Source organism: Lucilia cuprina, chromosome X, assembly GCF_022045245.1.
Source record: "Lucilia cuprina isolate Lc7/37 chromosome X, ASM2204524v1, whole genome shotgun sequence".
NCBI classification, from domain to species: Eukaryota; Metazoa; Arthropoda; class Insecta; order Diptera; family Calliphoridae; genus Lucilia; species Lucilia cuprina.
In genome coordinates, this window is record NC_060949.1 from 6,332,870 (window position 1) to 6,350,410 (window position 17,541).

At 30.2% G+C, this 17,541-nt stretch overlaps 1 protein-coding gene across 1 annotated transcript; it reads right to left on the minus strand.

Annotated features, from left to right (window-relative positions):
- Positions 1 to 3,154: 3,154 nt before the first annotated feature.
- LOC124421393 lies at positions 3,155 to 3,823 on the minus strand. Its single transcript, XM_046956498.1, has one exon. It carries the CDS (start codon positions 3,812 to 3,814, stop codon positions 3,401 to 3,403), a length of 414 nt encoding a protein of 137 aa, XP_046812454.1. The 5' UTR covers positions 3,815 to 3,823; the 3' UTR covers positions 3,155 to 3,400.
- Positions 3,824 to 17,541: the final 13,718 nt, after the last annotated feature.

Here is a 17,541-nt window from a genome sequence, read left to right on the forward strand (position 1 = left end):
ATCTAGTAGACCACATACAGATTCGTAGAAGGTCTCAAAATTTTCGTTTGGCTTCATTTTTCGGTTCCTTATTTCCTCATGAATATCAAAGGGTGATCTAAATTCCCCATATTGGTATTTTAAAGCATGACAAAATTCCTTCCAATCAACAAATTCTACCTGTTTGTGGTAACGCCAAAACCACTCTAGAGCTCTACCAGATAGTAAAATGTGTAAGTTTTTACATACGATAGAAAAGTCATTATTGAAATTTTTCCTAGTTAGACACCCCACTCTATAAAGAAATTCGTCTACACTTATGCCATCACTAGAGCCATCAAATTTTATATTCCAATTTTGGATTATAGAAGTAATTTTATCCGAACGAATGGCAAAGTTTTCGTCAAATGAAACAGAATTATGGGAAAATTGGCGAATGTTTGAATTTCTATAACGGTTATGAGTATAATTTGTAGAATTAGGAAGATCTAAAGGCTGTCTAGCGTGTGAGGGTGGGAAATTTCTGTTATCCATGAGATTTTGAGAAGGCTGAGCAATGTTCAGATTCTGTAATAAACAGGTAACAGTATTCTCAATTAAACTTGTTAATTGAGAAGGATCTATAGTAATGGAATTATTTTGGAATTGGTTTCCTTATTTGCTATAAGAGGATTATTTTGGGCTTTATTATCACTCATGGATATAAGGCGAGTGATCTGCGGTGTATTGTTTGGCCTGGCTGTGGAGATTTCTGATCTAAATTCAACGCTCGGCGTTTGTGGCTCATTAAACAAAGTCTTTGCATTCTTTCTAGTGTTGTAGTGTTTGGCCACAACTCCTCGCGTTTTAGGAGTAAATACTTTCGATTTTTCTATCGGTTGAGAATTTTCTGAAAAACTAACTGCCTTTAATTCAGACAAAGCACAGGGCCTTTTACAGCAAGGACATTCTGTGGAATGAGAGAGATATTTCTCGATACAAATTCTATGAAAAGAATGATTACATTCCGACATAATGAGACATTCTTGCCCATCGGACATGTTCTTATTACAAACCATACACAATGACTCATTATATACTTCAGGCATAGCTGAACTGGGAGGTGGAGATCTCTCTAACATAGCCATTTTGATAACCGCTAATCAAATTTATATCCTCAAGTAAAAAGTTAAAAAAAAACTTCGAAGAACAAAATATTATCGCCAAATTTGGAAAAGAACAGAATTTGCGAAGTAAAACAATACTTGAAACCAAATGTTAAATACCTACTAAGAAAATCAAAACAATTTTCTATGATTTCGAAAGGCAACTTTTCTAAGCAAATACAAAAAAAAAAAATTTAAAAGGAATTTGATACGAAAACCTAAGAATACTAAAATATGTTTTCATAAATATATAAGAATACAACAAAATTTTTAACGGATTTAGAAATCTTTTATTTAGTTGTTAATAGAAAAATTAATTTTGAGAATATTTAAAATTTTCTTAGATTTTTCCCACTAAATTAAATTTTATCTCACAATTTTGTATCCAAAGAAAAAAATGTATTAAAATTTATATTTAACCGAAAATCATGACTAAAGCAAAAAAAATAGTAAAGTTTGCATTTTGAATTGAATCATGAAATCCTTTAAAATATGCAAAATTAGACAAAACAGTTTTTGCTTTGGAAAAGTAAAAACTATTTTATTTTTTTTTTTTTTGAAATAAAAGGGAAATTTACAAACAAAAAAAAAACCTAAGATTTTTCCAACAATTTAAATTTTAGCAGTTATAATCAAAGTCAATAGAAATTACCCAACGTAAACGTGGTAAAGCTCGAATTGAAGCCGGAATATTTTGTAAATAATTTCAAATTTAACGCTTTTGTTTCGTTCGAAAAAAATTAAAGATCTTCTCAAAACAATTAAACTAGAAAAGGTTGTTTGCAGATTAAACAATTTTTTTACAATAAGAAAAAATTTGCTTTAACAATATTTACTTTTTCGCCATATGCTGATTTTGTGACAAATATCAGACGATGTTGAACAAACAAAAGAACGTTACTTTGGTAAAGGTATATAAAAGGTTTGTTTTCTTACTGTATGTGATGTGATTAGGTGATGACATTTAGTAAACGTGAAAAGTTTTTTTAATGTAACGATTGATTAGGAAATTGAACAAGTCTATGGAGTTTTAGAACTATTATTCAAAGTCGACACAATCAAATTCCCAAAGAGGCTAACAATTATTTCAAATGTAGATTTCCGTCCACGTATGATAAATAAAATTTTGTAAACAATTGAAAGAAAAAAATACTAAAAGAAAATTGACAATATTTTGTAGAGCAAAGAAAGATTACATAAATTACCTTTCCGTAATTTTCCAATCTTTCCGGCCCCACGTTGGGCGCCAAATTATGTAATGCACAAACGTAATTGTGAGTGTGTCTGGTTATGAATCAAGCAGAAACTACCATATATTATTAAGACATCACAATGAGATGGTAAATGTTATTGACGAATTTTGCTCTTTGTCAAGATAACAGGACTATAGGAGCCATTGCTAATGCTAGCGATCAGTCGGTTGGGGTGGGATTCTTGTCCTTGAAATCTCACTTGTCAATAACTAACTTTGCTACATAAATGTTGTTATAAACTCCTAAATAACCCAAATGGACAGGAATTGATCATAACAAAAAAAAAAAAAGATAGAATGTAAACCCCTTATTTAGATCAAAATTAACGGAAAATTTAAAGCAAACACATCAATCGAAACTTAAAAAAAAAACTTAACTAGATCTCTCCAAGATGTTGTTTGGTAGAGACGCGCCTCACAACACTCCCTGCCTATGATCTTAGTAGCGCACAGTGGGGCAGAATGGTATTTTCAATTTCGTCATTAAATTTGATCAAGACATTGTGCAAAATGCAACAAACCATGATCCAGTTGTTGCATTTTTTTTATTCTCATTTGAGTTCATTCGAAATTTTGAGTTATTTTAAACTATTAAATTTCTCCTTTAAAATACCAAAGCAATTCTCAATGCGAACTCGATATTTAGAAAAGTGTTTGTTGTAGAGATCCCTTTCAGCTTTGGAATGTTCGATGCTATTTCCTCTAAAAGGCGTCAACAAAAATGGCTTTAACGGATAAGCGCTATCACCAGCAATCCATTGCGGTGGGGACAAAAATCGTTCGGGGTGTTTTGCTAGGGGAGAGTTTAAAAAAATTTTGCGTCATGTACGCTACCTGGATAACCTATTGTTAGTTGTCTTATTCGTAATTTGTAGTCACAAACTGCTTGAACTTTTACGGCATATTGACGTTTTCGAGAAAAAAATAACTCGTGGTCCTTGACAGGTGCTTCAGATAATTTTATTTCAGAGCCGTCTATATACCCTACGCAACCAGGCATTTCGTCTTTAGTTGCTAACAAAATTTATTGTCGTTCTTCTGCATTAGGCCAGCTTAGGAATTTTTCTTTCAAATTTAAAATTGCTTTAAAAACACGTTTTGTGACTTTTTGTATTGTGCCTCCGTCACCCACTCCAAAGAGGGTAGCTACTTTGCGTGTTGAAAGTCCATCGCCAGAGGATCCTAACAGATAAAGAACGATTTTTAACTGCATATCAATTGGAAGCTGTGCTGTTTTTGGACTTGTGTTAAACACATCATCGTCTTTAATCAAGTTCAGTATATGCACAAATTCCTCTGGCCGCACCCTAATCATTTGATTAAACCGGCTGTCGTCAAACATTTTTAACACGTTTTGGTTCCACTTATTGGATTTTGGAACTCCAAGGTGGATGCTTCTGCGATTCGTGAGCAAACTAGCGACGTTTGCTAAAAACATTTCAATTATTTGTTCTTTGTTCTAACTCAAAAATATTGATATGTGTTTAAATATTATATACTATGATCAAAATAAGCCAAATCTTTTTTACATACAGTAGTGTAGTAATGGGCAACATAATCGTGAATGTTATGAGTAGTAAAAACTAAAATCTACTGAGTTCTACACCGCTACGATGGCTTGAAAATTTAAAGTATATTAATGCTAATATCTACAATTATATATACTAGCCAACTTTGTCGGAAAATATCGATCCTAGTGGTACGAAAAGGGACTTAAGATCCAGATAATTCAATTAGAAACAGAAGAACGATACCAAAAATATATCATGGAATGTTTAAAATCAAATCCTTATAACAAAGATTATTATTTTTAGATACCTGAAAGCATCTATTAAATCCCAATATTAAATTTTGGTTTTATCTCTGGAAAAAGAGAAAAAATGGCAAATATGGTAAAAAAAAATCGTAATTTTAATGATATTATATGAAAATATGGTACAAATGCTCCAAAATTGTGGACCAAATGTTTTGGACCATATATCCATTCGGTTGATAAATACCCCTTAAAACAATTTTTAGCAAAAAAAAAACATTCGATTCTAATTTTTATGTTTCGTATAATATAGTCAAATATGAAATACAGAAAAAATTCGTATACTTTTGTGACGTAATTTTATGGACTATTTTTAAATAAAGATAACTTAATTTACATAAATGTGAATTTTTAAAGTTTTAAAAAGCGTGATATCAAAGCTAAGGACTGTCTAGTGAATTTAACAAATTAATTTATTAATTTTGCATACAAAATATGTTATTAAATTAGTTTCTTTTTATATTATACCTAAATTCGAATACTTATGAGAGACACTGTATATTACTTTTTTTAGATTAGTTGTTAAATCAATTTTTTTTTCAATTTTAATTTCAAATATTTCAATTAAAACTATAAAATTTCATTTTATTTAGATTTATTTTTATAGATTTTATCTTGGTGAGCATACAAATAGAAGAATAGAAAACTCATCTTCTAGAAGACGAGAATATTCTTCTTCTAGAAGAAGAAAAAACTTGTCTTCTTGAAGATAAGAAAGGAACACTTCTAGATGATACTAAATAGTCACATATAGAAGAGTCTTTGGCAATACCTTACTTCCAAGAGTCATCTAGAAGTTTCTTCTGCGGGTCTTACAGAAGTATCTTCCACGTTACGCTTAGACGTTCCCCAGCTCGGCATCAGTTCTTCCCGACTGGTGACAAGAATTCTTATACTTCCGCAACATCGCTGGCGAGCTTTTAGCACGTTTGGAAATTTCACACGGGTAACTTCCTCAATAGAAAATGTTTGTAGGGTTCATACTTGTTTTTGATTGTGTTAGTGAAAAGAAACACTTTTGATTTTCAACTGAAATTGAAGCAGAAGAAGCATACATTGAAGAAGAAGCATAAATTCATTTTTATTTAGTTTTTGGTGAGGTTTATTTCTTTATTTGACCGACTTTCTTGCGCTGCACAGTGGGGCATAATGGAAATTTTTTGGAAATAAATCTGGCATTTCTAAACGGCTGATCCGATCGGGATAAAATTTGGCTTGAGCGTAGCCAAGGAGTATTTGAGTTTAAGTTTTGAAGATGAACCCCGCAGATGCCCCAGGGACGGAGCTGTGGCGGCTCAAAGTAGGGTACCTACGACATGTAAAATTTTTAAACATGAGCCATTTTTTTGTTTTTCACCCAAATACAAAGATTTTTATATTTTCTGAAAGCGCTCGACGAGATCTTGAAAAAACGAGATTTGGACCAAATGGACTCAATTTTGGTTAGTTAGACAAACAAAATTTCCATTAATATACAAAAAATTTCAGATCAATATCATTTACAGATCCAAAAATATACGATTTTTAATTTAAAAATTCAAAAAATTTTAGATTTTTGCCGTTTTTCTGCAAAAATGTGTCTTAATTCTTTTATTAATAAAACAAAATTTTCGTTAAGAACATATAACAATTTTATAGTTTTCTAAAAGGCATCTTTACGCAGAACGCTTTGACGAAAAAAACTTGTCCTATTTTTTAAAAATGTTGCCACTGCGTCCTTCCGAATATGCTATTTATTATCACAACTTCAACTTTGGACGACATGTTTTAAAATCCCAAAGCTGGGATCAGAAAACTGAAAGCAGTTTTGGAAACCTCAATATGTTTTCTATTTACTCCAAAAGTATTTTCTCAGCCTTGAAAGAAATGTGGACCCTATAGGCAAAAAAGTAAAAATCCCATTTTTGGGATTTTCATTCCTATTTTTGGGAATTGCGGGATGCCTTTTGACCTCTAATTTTTTTTTTGCATTTTCTTATTTAAAATGACAAATATAACAAGCGTTGAAAATTTCATTGAGTTTTGTTCAAAAATAAAGATTTTGTCTTATATTACATATTTGTTAAATTTCTAAAACTATGATTTATATCAAAATTTTAATAGGGTCGCAGATAGCTACAACAATATAGTCCAAATTTATCCCTTAATATCATTTTTAAAGTTAGATATGGAAATTCTCGACCCTTTACAAAAAATTTCAAGCCAATATCTCATTTACATTCAAAAATATGTTCATTTAAACCTGTGTCCTTTAATTTCATTTTTTCATATTTTAGTATTAAGTATGACAGAACATACATTTGGTGTTGAATAAAATATTTTAACAATTTTTAAAAATTATTTTGTTAAAGACTATAACATTGTATATGAAATAAAAAAATTGTAATTTTATTATGAGCCACGCACAACAACACCTAAATCACACCACACAAACCACCTTTCCCGCCCACCGAAATATAAAACACAATTTAATATAATATCATTAGTTAGTATAATAGCTCTTTTATTTGAACTGTTTATCTTAAACATAATACAATTAATTCTGAAAACCTACTTATATAGTTAATTCCTAACACTACTTATTTTCTATAAAATAATCTGTATATCAAGAAGGTAATATAAGTCCTTTAAATCTTCCTTGTTTTGAGATGGTAGAGTTTCATAACAAATACATCTTTTTCGCATAGTTGAAAGAACAGGATCAGAAGATAGAAGTAAACTATTAAAAATAACTTTATTCTGTGATTGCCTGGAGCATTTTCTTGAGCTGAATAGTTGAACATGCTTAAAATCTCGATTCCTCGCTTCCTGGGCTTCTTCTGTTAACTCTCCAAGTGGAATATTCGATTCAATTATTATTTGACCATGACACAATACTTTGTGTACTGTTGGTGTTAGTTCCCTCCATGGAAACAGAGATACAAGTAATTTAGAAATTTAAGATGTATATTCCCCAAATCGATTTCCATTAATTTTATGTTAACAAAATAGTGTTAACTCTTCGAAGCAACTCCTTGTCGATTCCAGTTATTTTTGAAGTAATTTCAAAATCACGAAAAAAATCTCGCCGTATTACCGTCAATTATACTACTGCAACTTGGAAGTGGTTTGTCGATGTTTAATCCCATCGGAACTTTAAATTCTTCTTGGATTCTGCTTTTTTCCGCAGCTCTCAGTTCTTTCAATTCCTCATTATTTTTTGTTGATTTAGTAAGATTCTCTGGCACACTTCTATATTTGAGGTCGTATGCTATGTGTAAAAAGTAATCCAAAAATCGTATTCTGGCATGAATTGGTGAAATTCCGAAAGACAGGACTTCTTCAATAATACTTCTGCTTTTGTTTACATTTGAGAATTGCGACTTTTTCTCATTACATATTGAGCATCTCCAGAAGGAAGAAGTTTCTGTTATGGCATGGCTGACCTTTCCATCAATCATTGTTAAGCTTAGCTGATATGATACGTTAATAGAGAATTCCTTTATTTTTATGCAAATGGGCTCTAGTGCATTTATTTCATCTTTTAAGTATTCCACTAAATCTTTTGTTGTTTTCTTTGACTCGTTTATATATTAAAATCCAATGGGTCCTCAAATGAATTTCCGATGCTTGGCGATGATGGATTAAGGGAATAACGAACGAATTCGTAATGGCACTAATGATGACACATTTGTAGTCTGCTAATGTCCGACATCCACAAGCTTGTTTGTATTCTGGAAGTGCTTATAAACCGTCACATACCCACTTACACATTAAGACAACATCACAGTTATGAATTTTCCTTAGTTGGTCCTCTGAAAAGTCTGACACAATTCTTGATGCTGTGTTTTCGAGGAAAGCTTTCACATCATTAACAGCAATAGGTGATGGTAGGATAGTTTGTTTTTTTTCCTGGATCGCCTTGTATGATGGTAATATATTGTGTCCTTTTTCATGCAGAGCTTTCCTTAATATTTGGTACTTATTTCGACTGAGACCCAGTTCCAACATAAGCGCTATTGCTTCCTCTTCAGTAAAATTTGATTGTGATGTTGGAGTTGGTATACTTTCCACAAAAAAATTAAAAGGTCAAAGGGCATCCCGCAATTCCCAAAAATAGGAATGAAAATCCCAAAAATGGGATTTTTTCCTTTTTGCCCATAGGGTCCACATTTCTTTCAGGGCTGGAAAAATACTTTTGGAGTAAATAGAAAACATATTGAGGTTTCCAAAACTGCTTTCAGTTTTCTGATCCCATCTTTGTGATTTTAGAACATGATATTCTGAAGGACGCAGTGGCAACATTTTCAAAAAATAGGACAAGTTTTTTACGCCAAAGCGTTTTGCGTAAAGATACCTTTTAGAAAACTATAAAATTGTTATATGTTCTTAAAGAATATTTTATTTTATTAATAAAAGAGTTAAGACACATTTTTGGCAAAAAAACGGCAAAAATCTAAAATTTTTTTAATTTTTAAATTAAAAAAGTATATTTTTGGATCTGTAAATGATATTGATCTGAAATTGTATATTAATGGAAATTTTGTTGTCTAACTGACAAGAAAAAATTGAGTCCATTTGGTCCAAAATTACGCCCGGTATTCAAGGTATGTTAAATTTTGTATCACTAAATTTTTAAATGCCTATAACTCGGATATTATAAGAGATAAGATCTCGTCGAGCGCTTTCAGAAAATATAAAAATCTTTGTATTTGGGTGAAAAACAAAAAAATGGCACGAGTTTAAATTTTTATATCGTAGTTACCCTACTTTGGCAGCCACAGCGCCGTCCCTGGGACATCTGCGGGGTTCATCTTCAAAACCTAAACTCAAATACACTTTGGCTATGCTCACGCCAAATTTTACACCGATCGGATCAGCCGTTTAGAAATGCCAGATTTATTTCCGAAAAATTTCGATTCTGCCCCACTGTGCAGGGTACTACACGATCGTAATATTCGCGGCAACATAAGAATTTTTGTCGATAGCCAAGCGGCAATTCTCTCACTAAATTCTTATACTACCACTTCCCTATTAGTTAAGCAATGCAAGAAGGTAATGTCAGGCAGACTGGGTCGCCTGTCCGACATTACCCTTGTTTGGGCCCATGCACATAGGGACTATTATGGAAATGAAAATGCAAATGAGCTTTTCCAGAACGGGATCTGCTCTTGGTATCAGATTCTATCTTCAAAAGGCTGAAAATAGGTGGAATAACCTAGACACATGTAAAGGGGCCAAGATGTTGTGGCCCTCAATGAGAAACGCACCAATCACCTTAAAAATCGAACTAGGCGGGATATATCGAGATTAATAGCAGTAATAACAGGACACAGGGTGCTAGGCATATATGCAAGTAGTCTTGGGCTACCTTTCAATGAACGCTGTTGTAGTTGCAAAGACAGGGAAAAAGAAGAAACGGTCTTCCATCTTCTTGCGTTTCCTTGATAGCTACTTCATATCTAACCTTGGAGAGATATCTGGATCTAAGCTTAATGACATCCTAAGATTTCTAACTGCTATTAACTATAATATACTACATCTGACGAGTAAAGTGAACGGAGTCTTTTGACTCTACTTGACTGTTCGCGTGTCGTGAACTACCACGTAAACCAACCACCAATTAGTGTATGTTGTTGGTTTAGCATTCACTAATATTCTCTTATTTGATGGTATTTTCAGGGGTTGTCCTGGATTTTTATTTTAATCTCCTTTATTTATGGACGGATTTGGCTGATTTTAAATATGAAACTTGTCGAAAGAATGTCAGTTAGAATTCAAAGATACAGACGGGCATAGCTTAATCAACTCCGCTATCTATGAGGATCCAGAAAATATATACTTTATAGTGTCTTAAAATTATATTATGGAAATTCCAAATGTAATGATCAGTCGGTTTGAAAAATACAGGCATTTGAAATAGTTTTTTCGTATATTTTTATTTGGAGTCAAAGTAAAATATTATTATTTTTAATTTTGCAAACATTTTTTCGTCGCATTTGAAAGTATAATTTTAATTATATGTCATTATTATGTATGAATTCATAGTTAATGTGTTTAAGTTGCAAAAAATTTTGTTATGTATGTGAATTTATTTTTGAGGCTAAGAAAATATTTTAATGCGCACTGGATTTTGCATAATACAAAAAGAAAGCTTTAATTCAGTAACAATTTGCTGTAAAGTACGCATTTCTATCAATATAACACTAAAAATATTATAAATCTTCACATTTTATTATTATTGCTTTTAATATTATTTTTTATCCACATTGATGCTTTTAAGTTGATATTTTTTATGCAATGTATACGGTGTTAAACTTTTTAATAAACAATATGGTTTTATTTTTCACTAGCTAATACCCGGTGTGCTCGCTACCCCAATCGAAATTAAATACATAACTAGACTGATAAGCAAATTATCGCCATCTATCTATCTATCTATCTATCTATCTATCTATCTATCTATCTATCTATCTATCTATCTACCTATCTATCTATCTATCTATCTATCTATCTATCTATCTATCTATATATATATCTATATATCTATCTATCTATCTATCTATCTATCTATCTATCTATCTATCTATCTATCTCTCTATATATCTATATATCTATCTATCTATCTATCTATCTATCTATCTATCTATCTATCTATCTATCTATCTATCTATCTATCTATCTATCTATCTATCTATCTATCTATCTATCTATCTATCTATCTATCTATCTATCTATCTATATATCTAACTATCTATCTAACTATCTATCTATAAAATAAAAGTATTGTTTATTTGTGTGTTCAAATGAATGTCAAAATTTATATGGGAGGTATCACGACCTCTAACGCTATCCCTCCCACATTTTATCCTAAATAATCATATTGACCCTAAAGTGGCCAGCAAAATTTGAGTACTCTCACTGTTATATTATCTCAAGTTAAACGAATTTTTGTGCCGCTCCCCTCATGGGTAGTCCGCAAATTTATTACCCAAAATGTCTATGTAAACATATTAATAAAATCGTCTTAGCCATAAAAAATAGGGTTTTTTTGGATGGACCTGGTCCCCTCGGTATCAAACATTATTAGGTTTTGTTTCATTCATGATTTTTACATAATTCTTTCACTGCTTGATATATAAACTTGTTGTTAAGCGAATAAAAGAAAAATGGTGAAAATCGGGAATATTTGGACCCGCTATTATCAAAAAAACTAAAGTAAGGACGGTAAAAATTTTAAAATTTTAATTTTCAAATGCGAATATATCCTAAACTATAAGAGATAATTTACTACATTGACATTTTTATAGTGCTCAATTAGGAGATTCTATATACGAATTTTTTTAAATTGGAACTCAAATGAAGAAATAGGATCGTTTTAAAAATTTAACATAGCCGAGGCGTCTTAATTTGAGGACCCCCCGCCGGGCCCCTGGTTGGCCTATAAGGTCCAAATTCAAAACATAAACTCGACAACACCTACCAAATTTCATTAAAATCGGATTAACCATTTAGAAGTTACCGAATTATTTCCCTCTTTTTTTCCTATACCACTGTGTAACGTTCAAGCATACAAACATCTTCTATGTTCTATGGTGCCGCTAACCATGAGGGGAGCGGCACCTCCTATAGTAATTATATACAATAGTTCGTTTATCAAAAAAGAACGTACTTTCATCTGGAGCCCCCATATAAATAAAATAGAAAAATTCGTATATCTCAGAATCAGAGCTAGAATCTTAAAATTTTACTTGAAGAATTTTGACATACATCTGAACATTTAGAGTATAACGAACGAATTTTTAATGGGGACTTGAAATCTCCCATATGAATAAAATACAAAATATTGTTTATTTAGGATAAAATAAAAACTAGATTCATCAAATTAAACATAAATTACTTCAATATTCATCTGAACATTTTGGAGGAAAAAGGACGGACTTTTATCTAGGAAGCTTGAAGCCCTCACATGAATTAAATAGAAAAAATTGTATATTTAAGAAACTATTAGAGCTAGAATCTTGAAATTTTATATGAATAAATTTCGATAATAATGTGAACATTTAGAAAATAACGGCGGACTTTCAATGGGGGCTTGGCACCACATATATGAATTAAATACAAAATTTCGTATGTCTTAAAAACTGTTAGATAATTCAAATTTTTCGTAGATAGATAGAAATAGGCGAACTTGCAATAATTTGCTTGGCATCTCTCATATGTAACATATTGATAATCGGGAAAACTATTATGATTGGAATTTTCAAAATCTTTAAGTGGGTTTTTTATTTATACTAGAGGGTAAAACAAAAAATATTGTATATCCCAAGGCATAAGAAGAATAAAAGTATATATTATGTTTTAGGAAGTAAGAAATAAATAGATCACTAATGTATTATTTTATAGTTTAAATGAAATATATTGTCATCAAGAAATTATAATAAAACTTTAAGAAATATTTATAATTTAGTATAATTTATGTATATAATTTCGATTGGAGTAGCGAAACACACCGGGTATTAGCTAGTATAAACATACAAACACACATTCATTTTTATATATAAAGATTTATTTTTCAACATAATATAGCCATTTCATATTGAGAATGAATGAAATTTTGTTTAAATTTGTAGAAACAAATTCAAGGGTGGTCTGCAATTTTTTACATATATGTATGTGTTTTCGTATATTATACCGAAATGTATCAAAACATTTACTTATTTTAAAATGTTAACAAAATACGAGGCAATTTAATTCAGTTTCATCGATTCTTGCTCATATGCATATGCATTTCCATGTATTTGACAGACTCAACTGGAAAAATTTAAGTTTAGATAATTAAATTTTAAAGAATGTAATAAATTTATTTAATTGTATCATTTTTAAATAATAAAACACTTGGGTTCAATATATTCCCAAAGTTCAATAAATCAATTTTAATAATGCTCTATATAATTTTAAAGAATAAAGGGTTACTTTGTTTTTTGCTGTTGTTATTTTAAATATGAAACCATATATTATAAATTCCTGATTTTTAAAAAATAAGGCAAACAAATAAATAATATTTCGACATGTTTTAATAAGAATTTCCAAATAGTGCAAAATTTGACTTTTGACCTCCAAATATTACGCCTTAGGATTTCTCGATTTATACATAACTTCAAGGACACATTTTATGTTATCTCAAAAATAATATTCTGTAAATATTTTGTTTGAAATGTATAACTGTATAGAATTAGGACATATTTTGTAAAATATTACAAAAAATTAGTTTTTTCGAGAATTCAAATCGCAGGTACAGCATAACTATTAGACGTATTGACCTATTTTTTCACCGCATTATTCCCTAAACTATTGATAATTCCTTTGGTGATGTTTGAAAAATTTTGAAAAATGTTTAACAAATATTTAAATACTGAAAATGGAGTTTTAAAACTGCAGTGTAAATTATTTTTTTTTTTAACTTAGAACAGGTTCACGATATCTTTTAAGGATATTAAAGTTATATTCGATAATATATAGATATATGTAATATGTAATAAAATTGTTTTTTTATAGTATTTTCCAAAAAAGTTAAAATTTTTTTACATATCCTAATAAAGTGCTATAAAACACGTTAATGTCATGGGGAGTTTTAATAACTTTTACATTTCTTACCAAATTTTCGTGTTTTACATCTTTCTGAAATACGCTTGGTTCGTGAGCGTATTTTGCACAGGCAGGATCCAGAATATATATATTTTGTTCGATCTCAGATGAATATTTCATGATGTTACTCCGGTAGGTTAGTGGTTAGTGTTCTAGTCTGGTAGACCGGAGGTGGTGGGTTCGATTCCCACCCGTGGCACTGGTTAAGGAGCGCACAACAGGCCCGATAGAGGCCTAGGTGTATTTCTTCGGATTTGATGTGTATACATCCTCCTTTCAAACTAACTAACTAACTAACTACACACGAATCACCACTGATGCTGGTGGAGGGTATAAAATATTGGCTATTTTCAATTTTAAAAATTAAATTCCATTAATATTAAATAAGAATATTTATAAACAAAATATAATCAATGAACATAAAAGTAACAATTTCTTCAATTATGAAACTTCTGTGTTAAAATTATGTTTATACCCACCAATTTAGTGGGAGGGTATATTGGGTTTGTGCTGATGTTTGTAACATAGAAAAATATTAGTCCTATACCCACCTTAAAGAATACCAATAGGCTAAGAATCGATTTCTTAGTCTATTTAGCTATGTTCGTCTGGCTGACTGACTGTCCATGTAAACCTTGTGCGCAAGGTACAGGTCGCAATTTTCAAGATAACTGAAATTTGGCACACACTTTTTTTGACCCAAGGAAGCCTATCGAAAATGAATAAGATTGATCCATTATTTCACCTAGTCCCCGTACAGGTTCAGAAGCCCTTTTCGGGGCGTTCTGAGCTCATAATTATGTTTAATATACATGTATATCGATAAAAAGCGGCACAACTAAGTTTTATACAAGCCTTGATGACCCTGCCAAATTTCATGAAGATCGGGCCTCATTTGACCCTAGCTCCCATACAAAGTCCCCTTCAGAAAATTATTTGAATGTCCAAAATTAACTTATAAACACAAATATCGCGATGAAATTTAGCACAAATTAATATTATATAAATATAATTATATTCACAAAACTTTATCGGATTTGGTCCATATAAACCACATTTAATATTCATAACTAGTAACATATGGTCGGTCACACCTGACTATACTTTCATACTTGTTTAATTATGCAATTAACTGTTGGCTTACATAGTATTTTTGATTACAATTATTACCTAAATTAAAAATATATCCAATATTTTCCGTAAACGTTTCTTTTATAATTATTTCGATGTCCTATACTAAAAGACGATAAAAAATTTCGATTTTTCTTTGAAAATTACAAAATTGCTCTCAAAATTAGTAAAAAGTAAATGAACGCTTCACTAATGAAAACTTTCAAAAAAATATTTTGCGATTTTAAAACCGTCGATATGTTTACAAAATTTGGTTTCAAATCACAATTTAAGCTTCCAAAATAGTTAAAAGTATCTACGTTTTTGCATAATATCTAAATAATTCAATTCGCAAACAATTTTATTTTAAAACAAACACAAAATCGTTGAGTGACAATAAGGTCCCATTTCAAAAACATCAAAAAGCTTGGATGACAAGCGATATGTGGCTTAATTACTTAATTTAATTAAAATTTTGCCACCAAACGAAACAACGAAACTGAATATAGTGAATTTTAAGGAGTTTAATAGCGAAGTGGTGGTCAAATTTTAAGCAGAGCTTTGCATCGGTCGAAAAAAATATTGATGATTGTATTCAAAACTTTCGTCAACAAACTAAAATAACACTACATTTTACTAAAATATAATAAAATAAAAAATTTAAATGTTTGATTTCTATGTTAATTTTAAATAGTTACTAATACTTTAAAGTAAATTAAAAAAATTTAATATTTTTATAACAATTCCTATTGTTTGCTTTTTGTAGATAGTACATGTTTTTGAAACTGAAAATTTTTGTTATAAATTCAGAGAATATTAATTGAAATTGAGATTTTCATTTAGAAAATTTCACTTGAAATTCAATGAAAATGATATTACCTATAACACTATTGTGGCGAAGGGTATTATGCGTTTTGCTGATATTGGTCCTATAACACCCTAGGATCAGAATCACATTCTAAGCTGTGTCCGTATGTGTGCAGATCGCATTTTTTGTGACATTTTAATTTGTCATTTTAGAAATGCTAAAAATTAGTTTTTTATTTCCTCAAGACCCCATACCTTCCGAATAGGAATTATTACCAAAGTTAGTACTACTTTGCATAAATAACTATAATGTATAAGTTTAGGCCAGAGGAGATCAATATTGCCATTACATAGCACGCGTGAAGCTACGTTGATACACATACACTACAGGTTTAATTCTTCTTCTTTTTATAATGAGCAATATCAGTAGGTTTGCTCTAAACCAGCTTTGCGCGTTCATATTGTTCTGATTACGAAGATTTTCGGCAATTCACACGTACATAACCCGATCGTAAATAAAACTCATTGCAAGAGCGTAAAAATTACAAAAATTATCTTTAGTTGCTTGACAGCATTCAACAAAGTAGGTTGATGTCGCTTTGTTTCAGAAATTGCAAACAAAACGTGTAAAAACAACAACAAAGCAAGAGAGCAACTTGCAAAAAACTCATACACTCCAAAAACTTTTTAGGAATGCATAATAATAAAAATACATAAAAACGATATTTTTAATACTTTTTTTTAAACATTTTATATTCAAAAATCTAAATGTTGTGAAGAAATAACCATTTTTCTTTTCTTTGGATATGTTTTATTTGTAAAATTTACCATTTTACTTGTTATAAAACTTGATCATAACAAGCGTAATTAGGAAATATTTTTTCTAAGTGTTTTTTTAGTATTTTCTCACTACAATAACAGTTTCTCTTTCTGCGCTTGGCTGCTCTAAACTTGAAAAACAAAATCAAATCAGTTGCTGACCACCATTTGTCGATGCAAGGTCTGTGCGCAACGTTTTTAAAATACACACAGAAATACAACAAATTTTGAGAAAGCCGAATTAATGTCGGAGAACATGAGAAAACAGTTGATATTTTTTTATATATAGACTTTGATATACACTGACTGTAAAAATCCATAATAAATAATAATAAATATGTGACAGTTAGCATATACTTTATAGTTTGTAGTCATTTTTTTATTTTGATTTGAAGTCTGTTCTCTGCTGCTTTACCAACACAAATAAATAGTCTATGTTAATATGTGTTCGAGCATCTCTGGTTTAGGCCCATGTTTTCAAATGTTTTCTTTATAAATTTGAAATGAAAAATGTGCTTTTAATTAAAATTTACTAAATTCGAAATGAAAAATCTAAATATTAATTGTTTGTTTTAAATTAAATTCAAAAGAAAAATATTATTAAAGATTGGACTTTTTGAATTATAATTAAAAATAATATCTTTGTAAAACTTAAGTTATTAAAATTGTTTAATTTTAATGTTTTTTATCTAACTTTTAACTTATTCAAAATGCCGTAAGATTGCAATATCTCTGTTAAAAAAAATTTTACTTGGAAAATGTAAAAACTCGGCCTTAAATTACGAATTACTAACAAGTAAGATTCAGTTTTAATTTTTTTTGTAACACTAACAAAGCTCAAAATTTTCGAATTATCGAAAATAATTTCGCTTTGCCATCAATTCTTGTTTACTAATTTTCAAAGCCATCCGATAAAAACTGAACTATATTCATTTGTACTTTGATGAAATCATGTAAATCGTCACTTGCAAAATATATAGGGATTGAAT

Excerpts from the sequence above, each read along its gene's own strand:
- LOC124421393 (XM_046956498.1), bottom strand. The coding sequence starts at position 3,814 with ATGTTTTTAGCAAACGTCGCTAGTTTGCTCACGAATCGCAGAAGCATC.